Below are 19,807 nucleotides of genomic sequence, written 5' to 3'. Positions count from 1 at the left end.
ATTATGAAAAAGACAATGCTCTGGATATGGACTAGTCCTTGACCTACACCAGAATAAGCTCAGGTTCTCTGGCTCATTCCCGATAGTTAAAAGGGTCATAACTGGCAGTGAAAAATTTAAGACTATTCTGATTGTGGGGGGATGCTAAAAGAAACATCATCATGCTTTTGTTCGTGGTATGTGTGTTAAATTATATTTTCCTTTAAGAAAACAATATGAGAATATCACCTAGGGGACAATGTTTGTTTCTCTGTGAGGGGATTTGGAAATTTGAGGGTGTTAAGCTGGATAATAACATGAGTGGTAGAGGTTAAGAAAAAGTTAAGACTTTGAAAGAAAAATATGTTCATCAATAGATTTGATATTAACTATATTTCATTATATAGGGACTCCGATATAAAACTGATTTGGTCAGTAGTGTTTCCTCTTACTAACTGGCATGTACTGTTTAATAGTCTGTTTCCAATTTTATAACTGCCTAAAAGACTCATGCTTCTGGTATATTGTCACGTCTGCCGTGAGTCTTTTCACTGTAAGGGAGAGATGTTCCCTTAATCAATGTGTTCTTTGCTCATTAGGTGACCGATACATGATCTCTCTTCCTAGCAAGGCAAAGGAATGGAGAACGAGACTGTTCCACGTTACTGATATATTTTTTTCTCATGAAGTTATCAAGAGTGATTAGGATTCTATTAAAATCAATGGATTAAAAAGGTTTGGATAAATGATAAAATTAAAAATTTAAAAATATATTATCACTTGCTTTCCTTTGCTGCTAGTCTGTTTTAATTGCTGACAGAGTAAGTTTCTGATACAGCTATTAAAATCTTCCAAGCTCTAACAATTATCACAGTCTTTTGTACCTAAATGTCAACCTCGGGTAATTTGTGTTATCTAATATGATAAGGCTCACTGTAAATGTTTATCAAATCAGATACTCTAGCCAGAAAAAGTCTAGCAATTAAATTGGTGTTTAGGGTCTACTCTGATAATATAATCCTTTTCCTGATATTTAAAAAGTGTTCCAAGTTTCAAACAACTTACATGCAAACTTTACAGAAAAGAATCTGTATGTTAGATGCTAAATATATGTATTCTAATTTTGCGGAAATCAATTAAAAATATAAAGTGACCTTAGTGGCTTCTTATCAAAATATTTGATTTGATCTGAGACCCCCAATGCCCTGAATATTCTGGATAATATAAAATATCATAGCTGTTATACTAGGATGATTTCTGGTAATATACCAGTGACCACTTTTTTTTATTTTTTTTGTGAGGAAGATCAGCCCTGAGCTAACATCCATGCCAATCCTCCTCATTGTTGCTGCGGAAGACTGGCCCTGGGCAAACATCTGTGCCTATCTTCCTCTACTTTACATAGGATGCTGCCACATGGCCGGACAAGCGGTGCCTCGGTGCGCGCCAGGGATCCGAACCCGGGACACCAGCAGCAGAGTGCATGCACTTAACCGCTACGCCACGGGGCCGGCCCCCAGTGACCACTTTTTTAACAATAAAAAATCAACTAAGATAGAATAGTAGCCAAAGATAGCAAGTGATAAAATGTATTAAAACAGTGATCATCTTTAACACTTAAATTCATTGCTGAAGTGTTTAGCCAGCCATAGGGAGAGACAGCTAATTCCTATATACAGGACACAGTAATTGTGAAAAGGCTACTTGTTGTCAACAGGCTAACCTGTACTTCCCAATAGCACATTGTAATCTGACACCAGAATTTAGAAGTGAGAAAAAAGAGAGGACAAAATAGATTTGAAAGGTGAGGAGAAGGCAAAAGAAATTTTGACTGAGAAGAACAAAAATCCTGATATTTAATTTTAAAATTTCGATACCTTTTAGGCTATAGTCACGGCAATTAAAACATTTACTAAATCATAGCTTCTTTTTGTTTTTGTTTTAAAATTTGTTAATTTAAATTAAATGGATGGCTATGCACATAGAAAAAAAGAAATAAAGCAGTTGTTTTTTGCTTGATGGTAAAAATCTTTCTCTGGCTTACATGACTAAGGCACATCATTTTACTTGGACTTTGGGAAAATCTAGTTTCTAGTGTAAGTGGATTCTCACTAATGACTTACTGTGTTTGTGATTAATTAGTTTGTTTATTCCATAGATATTAAGCACTTGTTATACAGTCATGTATCACTTACGACGGGGATACGTTCTGGGTAATGTGTCATTAGGTGATCTTGTTGCTGTGCGAACATCGTAGAGTGCACTTACACAAACCTGGATGGGATAGCCTACTACACACCTAGGCTGTATGGCAGAGCCTATTCCTCCTAGGCTACCAACCTGTACAGCATGTTACTACATGGAATACTGTAGGCAGTTGTAACACAATGGTAAGTATCTGTATATCTAAACATAGAAAAGGTACAGTAAAAGTACAATATAAAAGATAAAAAATGGGGGCCAGCCCGGTGGTGCAGCAGTTAAGTGCGCACTCCACTTCGGCGGCCCGGGGTTCGCAGGTGTGGATCCTGGATGGGTATCAATGCACTGCTTGCCAAGCCATGCTGTGGAGGTGCCCCATGTAAAGTAGAGAAGGTGGGCATGGATGTTAGCCCAGGGCCAATCTTCCTCAGCAAAAAAGAGGAGGATTGGCATTGGATGTTAGCTCAGGGCTGATCTTCCTCACAAAAAAAGAAAAAAAAAAGATAAAAAATGGGATGCCTGTATAGGGCACTTACCACGAATGGAGCTTGCAGGACTGGAAGTTGCTCTGGGTGAGTCAGTGAGTGATGGTGAGTGATGTGAAGGCCTAGGACATTGTTGAATACTACTGTAGACTTTATAAACAATATACACTAGGGCTACATTACATTTATAAAAACTATTTTTCTTTCTGTAATAATAAGTTAACCTTGGCTTACTGCAACGTTTTTACTTAATAAACTTTTTAATTTTTTAAACTTTTTGACTCTTTTGTAATAACATTTAGCTTAAAACACAAACACATTGTACAGCTGTACAAAAGTATTTTCTTTCTTTATATCCTTATTCTATAAGCTTTTTTCTGTTTTTAAAATTTTTTATTGTTTTTCACTTTTCAACTTTTTTTGTTAAAAATTAAGAAACACGCATTACCCTACGCCTACACAGGGTCAGGATCACCAATATCACTGTCTACCACCTCCACATCTTGTCCCCCAGAAGGTCTTCAGGGGCAGTGACATGCACAGAGCTGTCGTCTCCTGTGGTAACATGGAACACCTCCTGAAGGACCTGCCTGAGGCTCTTCTTGAGTAGGTGTCACTCTTCATGGTGGTTTTCTTGGTTTGTTTCTGTTTTTCATCATCAAATTGCTTGTAAGCAGATATGTAGCATGAACATTCCTCTCTATTGATGGAAACCTTTCAGTGTTGGAGATCTATGCCTTCAAACTTTTTAAGGAGCTTGTTGAGGTCTGCAAAAGCTTCTGCTAAACCTTTCACTGTGAATTTTCTTGGGGCTTCTTTTTCTTCTCCTGCAGTTTCCTTTTCTCTTACCTCTTCTTCAGCTATGTGTTCCTGTTTCAGTTCCAAAAAGTCCTCATTAGTCAGTTCCTCAGGAACCACCTCTAGGAGCTCTTCAATGTCATCCTTACCCACACCCAGCTTAAAGTTGTTTGCCATCTCAACCACAGTCTTGTTGACTTTTGCAACCTCCTCATCCTTGGCAAGCCCTTTGGAGTCATGGACAAACCTCCTGAGTGTCTTCTTCTAGATGCCATTCATACAGTCCTTGGTGACATCACCCCAAGCCCAAGCAAGGTTCTTGATGCAGTCATAGATGTTGTAATCCTTCCAAAATTGCATCAGTGCCTTCCTCAGTTCCTGTTCCAGTTCCAACAACTCCTCATTAGTCAATCTCTCAAAAACCAAAGTAAGGAGCTCTTCAATGTCATCCTCATCCACACCTAGGTTAAAGTTGTTTGCCATCTCAACCACAGCCATGTTGATTTTTGCAACTCCTCATCCTTGGTAAATCTTTTGAAGTTATGGATGAACCTCCTGAATGTCTTCTTCCAGATGCCATTCATACCCCAAGCCCAAGCAAGGTTCTTAATGCAGTCACAGATGTAATCCTTCAAGAATTGCATTAGTGTCTTCTCAGTGTCTTCCTCAGTTGCAGCAGTAGCCTGGGCAAAGGTCCTCCAGGTAGTAGGCCTTAAAATCTGCTGTAACTCCTTGATCCATTGGTTGGATCAAAGAGGTGGTATTTGGAGGGAGAAACACCACTTTGATATTGGAATGAAGATCACCAAAAAGAGGAGGATGTCTGGGAGCATTATCAACAATAAGCAAAATCTTGAAAGGTATGTTTTTCTCCAAACAGTACTTCTCCATTTCATGGCATGGCAATTCCAAGATGCCATGGAGGACATCTTGGAAGAGGAGCTGGGTCATCCATGACTTCTTATTGCCCCTGTAGTACACTGGCGGTGTGTGGTCCTTCATATGCTTGAAGGCCCTGGGGTTCTCACTGTGCCAGATCACACAGAGTTTCAATTTGTAGCCTGCAACATTGCCCCCAAGCTAGATTGTTATTGTTATCCTGTCCTTAAAAGCCTTGAAGCCTGGCATTGCTTTGGCCTACTTAAGGATGAAAGTTCTTTCAGGCACCTGTTTCTAGAATAGGGAGGTTTCATCCATAATAGCTCTGGCAGGTAATTTTCCTCCACAATCAGCTTACCTAGAATTTCAAAAAATTTTTCAGCTGCCTTCACATCAGCACTTGCAGACTCACCACTCACTTGCACATTATGTAATGAATAACAATTTTTGAATGATTTAAACCACCTAGGCCTAGCAGTGAATTCAATGTTGTAGTAGGATCTAACCTTTTCTTTCAACATTGCAAACAAGATTTTTGCTTTCGCCATGATCATCACCGTGCTGGGAGGGATATGCTTCTGTGTCTGGTCTTCCATTCGGGTCATTAAAAGTTTCTCCCTGGGGGGACGAAGTCAAGATGGCGGCGTAGGCAGACTCTGAACTCACCTCCTCCCGCGGACACAGCCAATTTACAACTACTCGTGGAAAAATTACCCAAGACAGAACTGAAAACTGGATAAGAGGAACTCCTGCAACAAAGCACAATCCTAATTGAGGTAGAAGAGGCAGAAACTCCCTTCTGGAGAGGAAAAACACCGCCTTCACAAGCCACCAGCTTCAGAGCCGCCTGGGAGCAGCCCAAAGGTACGCAGCCCTCCCTGGAGGAGTGGGGCCCTGAGCCGGGGAGCGACCCCACTGTGGGCATTTTGTGGACCCAGCACAATCGAGACAAGTGGCATAATATCTGACTTTGCCTGCTACTAAAACATTGGGGAGTACCCCCAGAAAAGCTGGTTCACAAAGAAATTAAAACCAGCTCTTAAAGGGCCCACACGCAAACGCACCTATTTCAGAAAGCAACCTAAAATCACTGGAAAGAAAGGTGCATAGTGCTTTGGTGAAAAGAGACTCACCTGATAGGCTCTGAGTGCATCTCGGTGAGAGGTGAGACCTCTCCAGGGACTGGGACATTGGCGGCGGCCATTGTTGTGGCCTGGTGTGGGCGTGCTGACACAGACGCCGTTGGAGTTCTCCCTGGGGCCTGCTAGCCCAGGTCTGCCCCACCCACTAGAGCACTGATTTAATCCAGCTCAGCCAGGGTGGTGGAGTGTGTGGGGCTCCCGCCGTGGAGAGACTGGGTCCACTTCAGGGGGGTCGGGGCGCGCACACGGGGCAGGACTGTGTTGACTGTGTGTGTGGACCTGTGGGCGGCGGGGCTTGTCACAAGAAGACTTGTGCTTCTCAAAGACCCACATAGGGGGTTGGCCCCACCTTCCAAAGTCTGAAAAAATTGGGTGCTCATGTGCCGGAGGCCAGCCCCACACAGCTGCAATGCTCAGAGAGCTGACAAGAGACCTAAAGGTTGGAGGCTTACAGCAATTGTAAGGCCCAGAGCCTAACAACCTGCCACACTGGGGGCCTACTCACTTAAAAGAAATACTGCAACACAAATGGGGTATTAGAACTTGCAGCCAACTGTGCTGGGGCTCCCCAGCACAAGCAGCTGAGCATTACAACAGCTGGCCAGGAGCATAACTCGGCCTCCCTGGGTGCCTACAGGGGGAGCAAACAGGCCACAACAGAAGGACACACGTAGCCCACATAGGGGTCACCACTGGAACATTGAGAACTGAGGGAAGCACACTGCAGGCCCCCTAAGGCATCACTCACATAAGGTCACCTATCCAAGAGCAGGAGACGTAGCTGACCTACCTAATACGTAGACATAGGCACAGGGAAAGAGGCAAAATGAGGAGGCAAAGGAATACATTCCAAGTAAGGGAACAGGACAAAACCCCAGAAAAGGAACTAAGTGAAACAGAAATGAGCAACCTACCTGACAGAGAGTTCAAACAAAGAGTGTTAAGGATGCTCACCGATCTGGGGAGAAGAATAGAGGAACTCAGTGAGAATGTGAACAAAGAAATGGGAGATATAAAAAAGAACCAATCAGAAATGAAGAATACAATACTGGAAATGAGAAATTCAGTAGAGGGACTCAAAAGCAGAGTAGAAGATACAGAAGAACAGATCTGCGAGCTGGATGAAAGACTAGAGGAAATTACCCAAGCTGAACAGGTAAAAGAGAAAAGAATTAAAAATAGTGAGGACAGTCTAAGGGACCTCTGGGACAACATCAAGCGCACTAACATCCGTGTTATAGGTGTCCTGGAAGGAGAAGAGCGAGACAAAGGGGCAGAGAATCTATTTCAGGAAATAATACATGAAAACTTCCCTAATCTAAGGAAGGAAACAGACATCCAGGTACAGGAGGCACAGAGAGCCCCAAACAAGATAAACCCAAAGAGGCCCACACCAAGACACATGATAATCAAAATGTCCAGAATTAAAGATAAAGAGAGAATCCTAAAAGCCGCAAGAGAAAGTCAAGTTACATACAAAGGAAACCCCATAAGGCTATCAGCTGACTTCTCAGCAGAAACCTTACAGGCTAGAAGAGAGTGGCACCATATATTTAAAGTGCTAAAAGGAAAAACTTACAGCCAAGAATACTCTACCCAGCAAGGTTATCATTCAAAATGGAAGGAGAGATGAAAAATTTCCCAGACAAGCAAAAATTAAAGGAGTTTGTCACCAATAAACCAGTGCTACAAGAAATGTTAAAGGGACTGATTTAAGGGGAAAAGAGAAGACCACAAATAGGAAAAATTATCTATTTCCATGATAAGAGGGTAATGGATACAAATGCACAAAAAAGAGGTTAGATATGATATCAGAAACATAAAATGAGGGAGGAGGGGAGTTAAAGAGTAGAGCTTTAAGACAGAGGTCAAATTAAAGAGACCATCAATTCTGTATAGAAGAAGAAAGGAACAGAGAAGGACTACTAAAACACTGAGAAAAAAAAAAGTTAAAAAATGGCAGTGAGCACATACTTATCAATAGCTACCTTAAACGTCAATGGACTAAATGCTCCAATTAAAAGGCATAGATAGGGTGGCTGATTGGATAAAAAAACAAGACCCATATATATGCTGCATACAAGAGACACACTTCAGACCTAAAGACACTCACAAACTGAAAGTGAAGGGATGGAAAAAGATACTCCACGCAAAAGGCAATGAAAAGAAATCTGTGGTAGCAGTACTCATATCAGACAAAATAGACTTTAAAACAAAAACTGTAAAAAGAGACAAAGAAGGGCATTACATAATGAACAAGGGAACAATCCAACAAGAGGATATAACACTTGTAAATATCTACGCACCCAATGTAGGTGCACCTAAATATATAAAGCAATTATTAACAGACATACAAAGAGAAATAGACAGTAACACAATAATAGTAGGGGACTTGAACACTCCACTTACACCAACGGATAGATCATCCAAACAGAAGATCAATAAGGAAACATTGGCTTTAAATGACACACTAGAACAGATGGACCTAGTAGATATATACAGAGCATTCCATCCAAAAACCGAAGAATACACGTTCTTTTTAAATGCACATGGAACATTCTCCAGGAATGATCACATATTAGACCACAAAACAAGTCTCCATAAATTTAAGAAGATTGAAATAATACCAAGCATCTTTTCTGACCACAACGGTATGAAGCTAGAAATCAACTATAGGAAGAAAATCAGAAAAGCCACAAATATGTGGAGATTAAACAAAATGCTACTGAACAACGACTGGGTCAATGAAGAAATCAAAGAAGAAATCAAAAAATACCTGGAGACAAATGAAAATGAAAATACGACATGCCAGAATTTATGGGATACAGCAAAAGTGGTTCTAAGAGGGAAGTTTATAGCAATACAGGCCTATCTTAACAAACAAGAAAAATCTCAAATAAACAATCTAACAATGCACCTAAAGGAACTGGAAAAAGAAGAACAAACAAAGCCCAAAATCAGTAGAAGAAGGGAAATAATATAAGAGCAGAAATAAATGAAATAGAGACTAAAAAAATAATAGAAAAAATTAATACAACCAAGAGCTGGTTCTTTGAAAAGATCAACAAAATTGACAAACCTTTAGCTAGACTCACCAAGAAAAAAAGAGAGAAGGCATAAATAAGTAAAATCAGAAATGAAAGAGGAGAAATTACAACAGACACCTCAGAAATACAGAAGATTATAAAAGAATACTATGAAAAGCTATATGCCAACAAATTCAACAATATGGAAGAAATGGATAAATTTGTAGAATCATACAACCTTCCAAAACTGGATCAAGAAGAAGTAGAGAATTTGAACAGACCAATCACCAGTAAGGAGATCGAAACAGTAATCAAAAACCTCCCCAAAAATAAAAGTCCAGGACCAGACGGCTTCCCTGGTGAATTCTACCAAACATTCAAAGAAGACTTAATACCTATCCTTCTCAAACTCTTCCAAAAAATTGAGGAGTGGGGGAAGCTCCCTAACTCATTCTACGAAGCTAACATTACCCTGATACCAAAACCACACAAGGACAACAAAAAAAGAAAATTACAGGTCAATATCACTGATGAACATGGATGCAAAAATCCTCAACAAAATACTAGCAAATCGCATACAATACGTTAAAAAGATTATACATCATGATCAAGTGGGATTTACTCCAGGTATGCAGGGATGGTTCAACATTCGCAAATCAATCAACGTAACACACCACATTAATAAAATGAATAAAAATCACATGATCATCTCAATAGATGCAGAGAAAGCATTTGACAAGATACAGCATCCATTTATGATAAAAACTCTGAATAAAACGGGTATAGAAGGAAAGTACCTCAACATAATAAAGACCATATATGAGAAACCCACAGCTAATATCATCCTCAACGGTGAAAAACCGAAAGCCATCCCTCTAAGAACAGGAACCAGACACGGATGCCCACTCTCACCACTCCTATTTAACATAGTACTGGAAGTCCTAGCCAGAGCAATCAGGCAAGAGAAAGAAATAAAAGGGATCCAAATTGGAAAGGACGAAGTGAAACTGTCACTATTTGCCGATCACATGATTTTATATATAGAAAACCCTAAAGAAGCCACCAGAAAACTTTTAGAAGTAATAAACGAATATGGTAAAGTTGCAGGATACAAAATCAACATACAAAAATCAGTTGCATTTCTATACACTAACAACGAAGTAGCAGAAAGAGAAATTAGGAATACCATCCCATTTACAACTGCAACAAAAAGAATAAAATACCTAGGCATAGACTTAACCAAAGAGGTGAAAGAGCTGTACACGGAAAACTATAAAACATTGCTGAAAGAAACTGAAGAAGGCACAAAGAAATGCAAAGATATTCCGTGCTCTTGGATTGGAAGAATTAACATAGTTAAGACGTCCATACTTCCTAAAGCAATCTATAGATTCAACGCAATCCCTATCAAAGTTCCAACAACATTTTTCACAGAAATAGAACAAAGAATCCTAAAATTTATATGGAACAACAAAAGACCCCGAATAGCTCAAGGAATCCTGAGAAAAAAGAACAAAGCTGGAGGTTTGTTCCCTGATTTCAAAATATACTACAAAGCTATAGTAACCAAAACAGCATGGTACTGGCACAAAAACAGACACACAGATCAATGGAATAGAATCCAAAGCCCAGAAATAAACCCACACATCTATGGACAGCTAATCTTTGACAAAGGAGCCAAGAACATACAATAGAGAAAAGAAGGTCTCTTCAACAAATGGTGTTGGGAAAACTGGATAGCCACATGCAAAAAAATGAAAGTAGACCCTTACCTTACACCATACACAAAAATTAACACCAAATGGATTAAAGACTTGAATGTTAACTCCAAATGGATTAAAGACTTGAATGTGAGACCTGAAACTATGAAACTTCTAGAAGAAAACATAGGCAGTACGCTCTTCGACATCGGTCTTAGCAACATATTTTCAAGCACCGTGTCTGACCGGGCAAGAGAAACAATAGAAAAAATAAACAAATGGGACTACATCAAATTGAAAAGCTTCTGCACAGCAAAGGAAACCATCAACAAAACGAAAAGACAACCTAACAATTGGGAGAAGATATTTGCAAACCATACATCTGATAAGGGCTTAATCTCCAAAATATATAAAGAACTCATGCATCTCAACAACAAAAAAACTACCAACCCAATTAAAAAATGGGCAAAAGACCTGAACAGACATTTCTCCAAAGAAGATATACAGATGGCCAACAGACACATGAAAAGATGTTCAAAATCATTAACTATCAGGGAAATGCAAATCAAAACTACAATGAGATATCACCTCATGCCCGTCAGAATGGTTATAATTAACAAGACAGGAAACAACATATGTTGGAGAGGATGTGGAGAGAAGGGAAGTCTCATACACTGCTGGTGGGAGTGCAAACTGGTGCAGCCACTATGGAAAACAGTATGGAGATTCCTCAAAAAATCAAGGATAGAACTACCATATGATCCAGCTATTCCACTGTTGGGTATTTATCCAAAGAACTTGAAAACACCAATGCGTAAAGATACATGCACCCCTGTGTTCATTGCAGCGTTATTCACAATAGCCAAGACTTGGAAACAACCTAAGTGCCCATCAAGGGACGAATGGATAAAGAAGCTGTGGTATATATACACAATGGAATACTACTCAGCCATAAGAAACGATGAAATCCAGCCATTTGTGACAACATGGATGGACATTGAGGGTATTATGCAAAGTGAAATAAGTCAGAGGGAGAAGGTCAAATACCGTATGATTTCCTTCATTAAGTAGTAGATAATAACAACAATAAAGAAACACAGAGATTGGATTGGTGGTTACCAGAGGGGAAGGGGGTAGGGAGGAGGGCGAAAGGGATAATTGGGCACATGTGTGTGGTGATGGGTTGTAATTAGTATTTGGGTGGTGAACATGATGTAATCTATGCAGAAATAGAAGTATAATGATGAACACCTGAAATTTTTACAATGTTATAAACCAATGTTACTGCAATAAACAAAAAATTAAAAACACACAAAAATTTTCTCCCTGTCTCATACAGGCCCTTGAATTTTTGTTATTTAGTCTCATAGCCTGCAATGAAGCAGATCCTTTAACAGCTTCTCTCACTTTGTTCTTGTTCTTTAAGATTACTGCTATGGTGGAACGGGACATGCCTGACCAGTGAGCAATAACCATCACTGATTTTCCACCTTCGTAGTTACCTAATAACTTTCAATTTCATTTCCAGGTCAATCACTCAATGTGGCCTCTTACTGGCAACACTAGCAGTGGATTTTGTATGTTTAGGGACCATGATGAACAAAACAACATGAGATTAAATCAAGCACAAGAGAAAATGATACAATCAAGAGACGCAGTAAACACGAGCTGAATGAGGCTGCTGCTGGTGTAACATGGCATACTCTTTTACAGTAAACATTTTTTTTATGAGTAGAAAGAGTACACTCCTAAAAATATCGATAAAACGTCAATACACAAGCAGTAACATAGTCGTTTATTACCATTATCAAGTATTAGGTATTGTACATAACCGTACGTGCTATACTTTTTTTTTTTTTGGTGAAGACTGGCCCTGAGCTAACATCTGTGCCAATTTTCCTCTATTTTGTGTACGGGACACTGCCACAGCTTGGCATGAGTGGTGTAGGTCTGCTCCCGGGATCTGAACCCATGGACTGCTGCGAAGTGGAGTGCGCTGAACTTAAGCATTACGCCACCGGGCTGGCCCCTGTGCTATACTTTTATACAACTAGTAGCAGAGTAGGTTTGTTTACATCAGCATGACCACAAACACGTAAATAATGTGTTGTACTACGATTTTACGAAATTAAGATGTCACTAGGCGATAGGAATTTTTCAGCTCCATTATAGTGTTATGGGACTACCATCGTATATGCGGTCTGTCATTGACCGAAATGTCATTATGTTGCTTATGACTGTCTATCAGGCACTCTGTTGATGAGAGGAGCATCTTAATCAATCTATGATCAAATTACAAATCTAAGATGTGTATTAATTTAATGTCACTATATAAATACTCCTGGTTTTTAATAGTCCTAGTTAGTAATTAGCTTAAGAACAAGAAATAGGCTATCTTCATAGAAAGGCAGAATCCATGTAGAGAAAGTGGTTAATACCTTTTAAAAGGTATTACTAGGTGTTACTAGGTGCTCTCGACTGTGGATCCAGACTAAAGATCTCGCGTTATCCTATGTGAACAGTATATAGGGAATTTGTGAGGCTACATGCTCAAATGCTAAATTCCTGGTTTTCAGAAGTTAGGATTGTAGCTACTTACGGAAAACTTCTTAAAACAACTCTTGGCCTCTTTTCCTGGTAGTTGACGGGTGGCTTATAATGGAGAAATAAAAATGCACTCACATTTGACTGTTACTCCTTTGGAATATTTTGAATTATATCTGAACTCAGCTTCTAGAGAACTGACAAGGATAAAGTGCTGAAATAAGTGGGAGAACCTCCTACTAGACTCAAAATAGCTCCACGAAAAGAGGTGCTTCGGTGCTTCTAGTCTAATGGCTTATTCATTGTTATGCCCTATTTCTAGGGCATAGCATAGTGGCTGACACACAACATGCATTTGGTAAATGTTGCACTAACCTGAAGGTTTGGTAGTAAATAACAAAGTGTAATTTGTACAATTGTTTAGTTTCCCTTGAGGTCTAATCATATGCCATATCAATGATTACTGTGGGAGACATCCATTTGGGCTTTGAATAATAACATGATATGAGCTTAAAGACTGGAACTTGAACACCTGTGTTCCCTAACACAGGAGACTTGTGATGTGGTATCATGGAAAGCACACAGGATTTGCATGCCAAGACAGTATTCTAACACTGCTTTGTCTGACCTTTAGAAAGTCCTTTCCCCTTCCTAAGCCTTACTTATCTATTCATTCACCCAAACATTTATTGAATGCACACTGTATGTCTTTTAGAGATGAAAAAGAGACAAATCTTGACCTGGAGATGCTTAAAGATACAACAGAAAAATATAACTTGAATGTTTCCTCGTCTATAAAATTAGAATTACAATACCACCTACTGCACGGATTTTGTGAGGCAATTACAACAGTACTTAACTTTTAATGTATATAAAAGTGCTTTGGAAACGGTAAAGCACTATACCAATGTTAGTTGTTATTTTGATTACTATATAATCATTCCTCATTTTCTGTTTTTTTCCTTAGGTTGAATTTCAACTTGATATTAGTTCCTGAAAAATAGTGTAAAACCAGTTTTTCATGGAAGTTTTTCTAATTTTTCTTTTGGAATAAATCAGGACGCTTGGACCCCTGGTTCAAGCTTTATCGGTCAACCTACTTCCCAATTTTAAATTTAGAATGTAAGTAGTTGTTTTTTCCTTTTTTTCTGTTAAGTTGAAAAATAAGTCACATGCCATCAAGTCCAGCACTTTAAAGATTTTATTTATTTATTTCCCCCCCCCCCCAAGCCCCAGTAGATAGTTGCATGTCGCAGCTGCACATCCTTCTAGTTGCTGTATGTGGGACATGGCCTCAGCATGGCCGGAGAAGCGGCGCGTCGGTGCACGCCCGGGATCCGAACCCGGGCTGCCAGCAGCGGAGCGCCCGCATCTAACCGCCAAGCCACGGGGCCGGCCCAAATCCAGCACTTTAAAGTATATACAACTCAGTGGTTTTTAGTATAGTCACAAGGTTGTACAACTGTCATCACTAACTCTAGAACATTCCCATCACCCCAGAAAGGAAGCTGTACCCATCAGCAGTCACTTCCCATTTCTTCCTCCCCCAGTCCCTGGAAACCCCTCCCCAGTTGCTTTCTATCTCTATGGATTTGCTTATTCTAGACATTTTACATAAATGGAATTGTATACTATGTGGCCTTTTGTGCCTGGCTTCTTTCACTTAGAATACTGTTTACAAGGTTCATCCATGTTATATAGCATGTTTCATGTTTTTATAACTGGATAATATACTATGGTATTGATATGCCATATTTTGTTTATCCATTTATTAGTTAATGGACATTTGTTTGTTTCTACTTTTTGGCTATCATGAACAATGCTGTTGTGAACATTCATGTAAAAGTTTTTGTGTAACATATATTTTTGATTCTCTTGGTAATATATCTAGGAGTGGAATTAATGGTTCATATGGTGACTCTATGTTTAACTTTTTGAGGAAGTGAGTAGTTTGAATTTGATAACTGCTTTTCTATAGCTTAATGCACATGAACATCTAATGAAGGAATGATAAAAGCTACTGCCAGTGCAAGACATGGAGAAAAGGGAACCCTCATACACTGCTGGTGGGAATGCAAACTGGTGCAGCCTCTATGGAAAACAGTATGGAGAGTTCTCAAAGAATTAAAAATAGAACTACCACATGATCCAGCTATCCCACTACTGAGTATTTATCCAAAGATCTTGAAATCGACAATCCAAAGAGATTTATGCACCCCTATGTTACATTGCAGCATTATTCACAATAGCCAAATGTGGAAACAACCCAAGTGCCCATCAACAGATGAATGGATAAAGAAGATGTGGTATATATACACAATGGAATACTACTCAGCCATAAAAAAGACAAAATCATCCCATTTGTAACAACATTGAGGGTATGATGTTAAGTGAAATAAGCCAGACAGAGAAAGACAAATATTGCATGATTTCACTCATATGTGGAAGATAAACAAACACATGGACAAAGAGAACAGATTAGTGGCTACCTAAGGGGAAGGGGGCTAGGGAGTGAGCAAAAGGGGTAAAGGGGCACATAGCTATGGTGATGGATAAAAATTAGACTACTGGTGGTAAGCATGATGCAGTCTATACAGAAACTGATAAATAATAATGTACACCTGAAATTACACAATGTTATAAACCTTTATGATTTCAATAAAATAATTGGGAAAAAAAAAGCCACGGCCAATACATGTAAAAAATAATGCAAAGGAAAACAATAAAATAAATCCACAACTCTCCTAAAGCCAGACTGCATTGGCGTTACTGCCTGTGGAGGTCTAAGTTAATGGTCAGTGTTCCTGTACAGAGCTGCAATAGGGAGGTAAACTCTTCTGAGGTTATGTGCAGTTACGTTTCAGTTCTCATTCTCTGTATTAATAAGATAAACTATGGTTTCCAAAGTGGACAACGTGGTATAAAGGAGCTACAGGGGAAAGCTCGGCTTGGCTTATGCTTTAGTGCACGTTATTTGCCATGCTGGAGATCTGTACCTCTCTGAGAGCAAACCAGTGGGCCATGGCATTTTGCTATAAGCTCTGTCTTTTAGTAGCAACAAAACGCACAAAAACTGCTTAATTCTGAAACAGAGATAAAAGACACACAGGTACTTTACAAACCAAAGGTGAGAGGAGGTTTTTTTAGTCCCTAATTGCAAGATAGGATATTTTTACTGAAACATGTGATGTTACAATAAATGTTCATTAGACTAGGTAGCTGTCACATGATAGTGAACTTGGCGAGACCTGGGGGCAATTACTTGGCTATCAATAGACATAAAACACAAAAATATCTTATAATTTTTCCTTTACCAAAGTCATTTCTTTCACTTGTAATGTCTTTCTGGAGGATGTGATTCAAGTTGTGACTGTCAGTAAGCATATTCTCTTAAACTCAAATTCTCACCTTCTGCTTCTCTACATCTCTTTCCCTTTCCTGTCTACTCACGCCTGCACTTCCCAAACACACCTTTTTATTAACATTGACAAGTCCATCTCTGTAAATGCTTTCATATTTGGCTCTTAAGCAAAGCAGAATACGATCCTTTTAGCAATTATTTATTGTTTATAACAAATCAACCCAAAGTTTAGTGTCTTAGTACTATAACCATTTCACTCCTCATAATTCCATGGGTCAGCTGAGCAGTTTCTCTGGTGTTGACTGGCTCACTTACGTGGCTGCATTCGGCTGGCAGGTCAGCTGGGATGGCTAAGTAGGCCTTTCTCCCTATAGTCTTTCGTTCTCAAGGAGACTAGACTGGGCTTCTTCACATGCAATCTCAGGGCAGCCTCCCAAGAGGGCAAGCCTCAAAGTGTAAGAGCTTATCAAGGTTCTGCTTGTGTCATGTTTGCTGATGGCCCCCTGGTTAAGTAGAGTCAATGTGAGAGGGGACTGTACTGTGAGTCACTGGGGCCAGTAGTACAGCAATTGACACCTCAAAGTTCATTACGGTAAACTCTATTTTTTATTCCTTTTCTTTTTGCTTTTTAGTTTGGAAAGTTTCTATTGACATCTTCAAGCTCACTGATTCTTTCCTTGGCCACGGCCAAGCTGCTGCTGAGCCTGTGTTTTTTGATTTCTAGCCTTTCCTTTTTTCCATTTGACCACTTAGGATATTAAAAATATAGTTATTTTAAATTCCTGGTCTTATAATTCCAAAATCTCTGTCTTTACCGAGTTTGGTTCTGATGCGTGCTTTGTCTATTCAAACTGTTTCTTGGTTTTTTTTTTTTCCGCCTTTTAGCATGCCTTGTAATTTTTTGCTGAAAGCCGGACATGACGTATCAAGTAATAGGAACTAAGGTAAACAGGCCTTTAGTATGAGGTTTTATGTTTATCTGGCTATGCGTTAGGCTGGTTACTGGTCGCTGTAGCTGTAGGAGTCAGAGGCTAAAACTTCCTCTAGTGTCCTTGTTTTTGTCTCTTCCCTTATCTTTGGGTTTCCTCAGAGACTCCTTTTTAAATAGGGCCTGAGCCTTGCTCAGCTGTAACCCTCTGTTGTTATACGGGAGCCCGACTGCTGTGGTGGTAGGCTGTAGGGGGAGGGTAAATGTTCTAGAGTCCTAGGATCAGGTCTCAGTTTTTTAGTGAGCCTGTGACCCCGGCTATGACCTTCACAAGTGCTTCTCAGGTCCCTTCCCCTCCACCCCCATCCATCCCCATAGGTGAGACAGGAAGACTAGAGGGGGCTAGAGTTGGTATCTCATTTCCCTCATGTCATTTAGGCTCTGGTAAGACCCAAGTTGATTAGGCTTTGGTAAAATAATTTCCCTTGAGGGTAGGCCTTTGTTAAGAAGAACAGTAGCTCTGGGAGTATTTTAAAATGTTTATTTTCTGAGCCAGCCCTGATGGCCTAGTGGTTCAAGTTCGGCGCTCTCACCACTTCAGCGGCCCAGGTTCGCTTCCTGGTCGTGGAACCACGCCACCGGTCTGTCAGTTGCCATGCTGTGGTGGCGGCTCACATAGAAGAACTAGAAGGCCTTACAACTAGGATACACAACCATGCACTGGGGCTTTGGTGAGGAAAAAAAGAAAGGAAGACTGGCAACAGATGTTAGCTCAGGGCGAATCTTCCCCTCCTCCGCTGACAGAAGTACAAGGGGATTCTTCTCAGATCTTGACCCTGAGAACCTGGTGCAGTTCCTAGAGGTAAAACCCATGAAAGTCTGGGTCCTTTAAGGCTGGGCCCCCAGTTTTTAATCTCTTAAACTAGTGTGAACTCAGTCTCCAGCAATTAGTCAATTACCCTTCAAGTGTTCCTGCCAGTTACTGGCCCCAGCTGTGGCTTCTGCTCCTGGTAAGCTGCGATTCTATGTATTTGCCTGTCCTTCCTGTTTTGGGGGCAGTGGTTTGCCCTGTGTCTTCAATTCTCTGAGGGATCTAAGAAGAGTTGTTGATTTTCATTTTGTTCCTTTTTGTTTTTTTTGGGTGAGGATGAGAGTATGACTTCCAAGCCCTTTACATGTTGGACCAGAAACTGGAAGTCCCCAACATGGTAAAAGGAGATTTTTCTTTCATTTGTTCATTCACTCATTCATTCCTTTCTTTCTTTTCTTTCTTTTAAAATATATTTCAAGAAATAGGCCATCAGGCCTATTTTAGATTGTTTATTGCTTTTTTTAAAAATATAAAATCTTGAAATAAATTAAGTAGGATTCATATTCTCAACTACTTCTTTTTGTGAATACACATAATTAAGTAAAATGTGTTATAATGGTTAGTAAACTGCTCACTAAAATAACTTTAAAAATAACAGGGGCTGGCTCGGTGGCATAGCAGTTAAGTTTGCACACGCTGCTGCGGTGGCCCGGGATTTGCAGGTTCCGATCCTGGGCCCGGACCGACGTACCGCTTGTCAAGCCATGCTGTGGTGGTGTCCCATATAAAGTGGAGGAAGATGGGTGCGGATGTTAGCCCAGGGCCAGTCTTCCTCAGCAGAAAGAGGAGGATTGGCAACAGACGTTAACTCAGGGCTAATCTTCCTCACCCATACACACACAAAAAAAACCAAACAAATATTTTGTGTAAAGAACAATGACTATACTAAATTCCAGGTCATTTGCCAAGTTATGCAAAAATACTAGAACAACTAAATAAAACCAATAGGAACATCTGACTAGGATACTAGAGTTTTTCCTCAACACACTTAAGAAAACAAAAAGGAAATCTTCAAAATATATAGCTTTTGTGTATACAATAGATTTCAAAACCCAGAACAAGATAAAACCAGAACAAGATTTTCTTTATTGATGGTCAAATTATTTCCTTTTTGTGTTGCTTCTAATACAGTTACATTTCCCATATTTTGACTTTGCTAATGCTACCTCTACATTTCTTCTTAACTTCTTCTGATCCGTATTGTACCAATGCTTCAAATGAAGACTTCCTTCACAAAATGTTAACCTGTCAATCAGTCCACAATGGTCTCTTTCTTCTCTGAACTCCTATAGCACTTACTGCTGCCACTAATTTGACACTTACTTATTGCTTTGTAATCATTATTTAAGAAGATATTTAAAAATATATATGTTTAGCTCCTGAAATATAAAGTTCTTGATAGCAGTAACTGTGTCTTAATATTTTTGTACATTCATAGCACTGGGCAAAGTGTCATGCTCAGTTATCCAGGCAAATAAGGTCCAGGGTATCAAGTTTCTAGGTGGTAATGATATGGAATCCTAGTTCTTTGTTAAGACTCCACTCTAGACATCTAAGTCTCATAGAAGAAGGGGCCGGTGAATAGTGAAGTCAATCATCTTCCAGAAAGTCATTAGTCTTCTGATAAATCTTTCATTAGTAGCTTATCATGTTCTTTTTTCCTTGTTTTCTCTCTCCAAATAAACTGTTGACTTTTTGAGGACAATGAATATATTTCATACTTCTTAAAGTGCCTAAGATTACAGCTTGCACTTAGATGTTCAATACATATTTTTTGAATAATAATAAAATAAATCTTCTCAGAGAAAACCAGGATCACTGTGGAGTTTTCTGTCTACATGCATAGTCCCCACCCTTAGACAACACATATATTACAAGTGATTCTAATACTC

General features: G+C 39.6%; 1 protein-coding gene across 2 annotated transcripts in view; it reads right to left on the bottom strand.

Moving 5' to 3' along the window:
* The window catches only part of ITFG1 (integrin alpha FG-GAP repeat containing 1), a 265,929-nt gene that overhangs the window by 15,113 nt on the left and 231,009 nt on the right, over positions 1-19,807 (bottom strand). The window contains exon 15 of one of the 2 annotated variants that reach the window (XM_087420312.1): positions 4,850-5,092. The exons of the other annotated variant lie outside the window; for it this stretch is intronic. Coding sequence (XP_087276438.1) covers positions 4,850-5,092 — 243 coding nt within the window. The remainder of the gene's footprint in view (positions 1-4,849; positions 5,093-19,807) is intronic. 2 annotated transcript variants of the gene reach the window in all.

This window comes from Ceratotherium simum, chromosome 30 (assembly GCF_057802395.1).
Source record: "Ceratotherium simum simum isolate JZ-2026a chromosome 30, ASM5780239v1, whole genome shotgun sequence".
NCBI lineage: Eukaryota > Metazoa > Chordata > Mammalia > Perissodactyla > Rhinocerotidae > Ceratotherium > Ceratotherium simum.
Note: the sequence above shows the minus strand (reverse complement) of the source record. Positions and strands in the feature narration are given on the sequence as shown.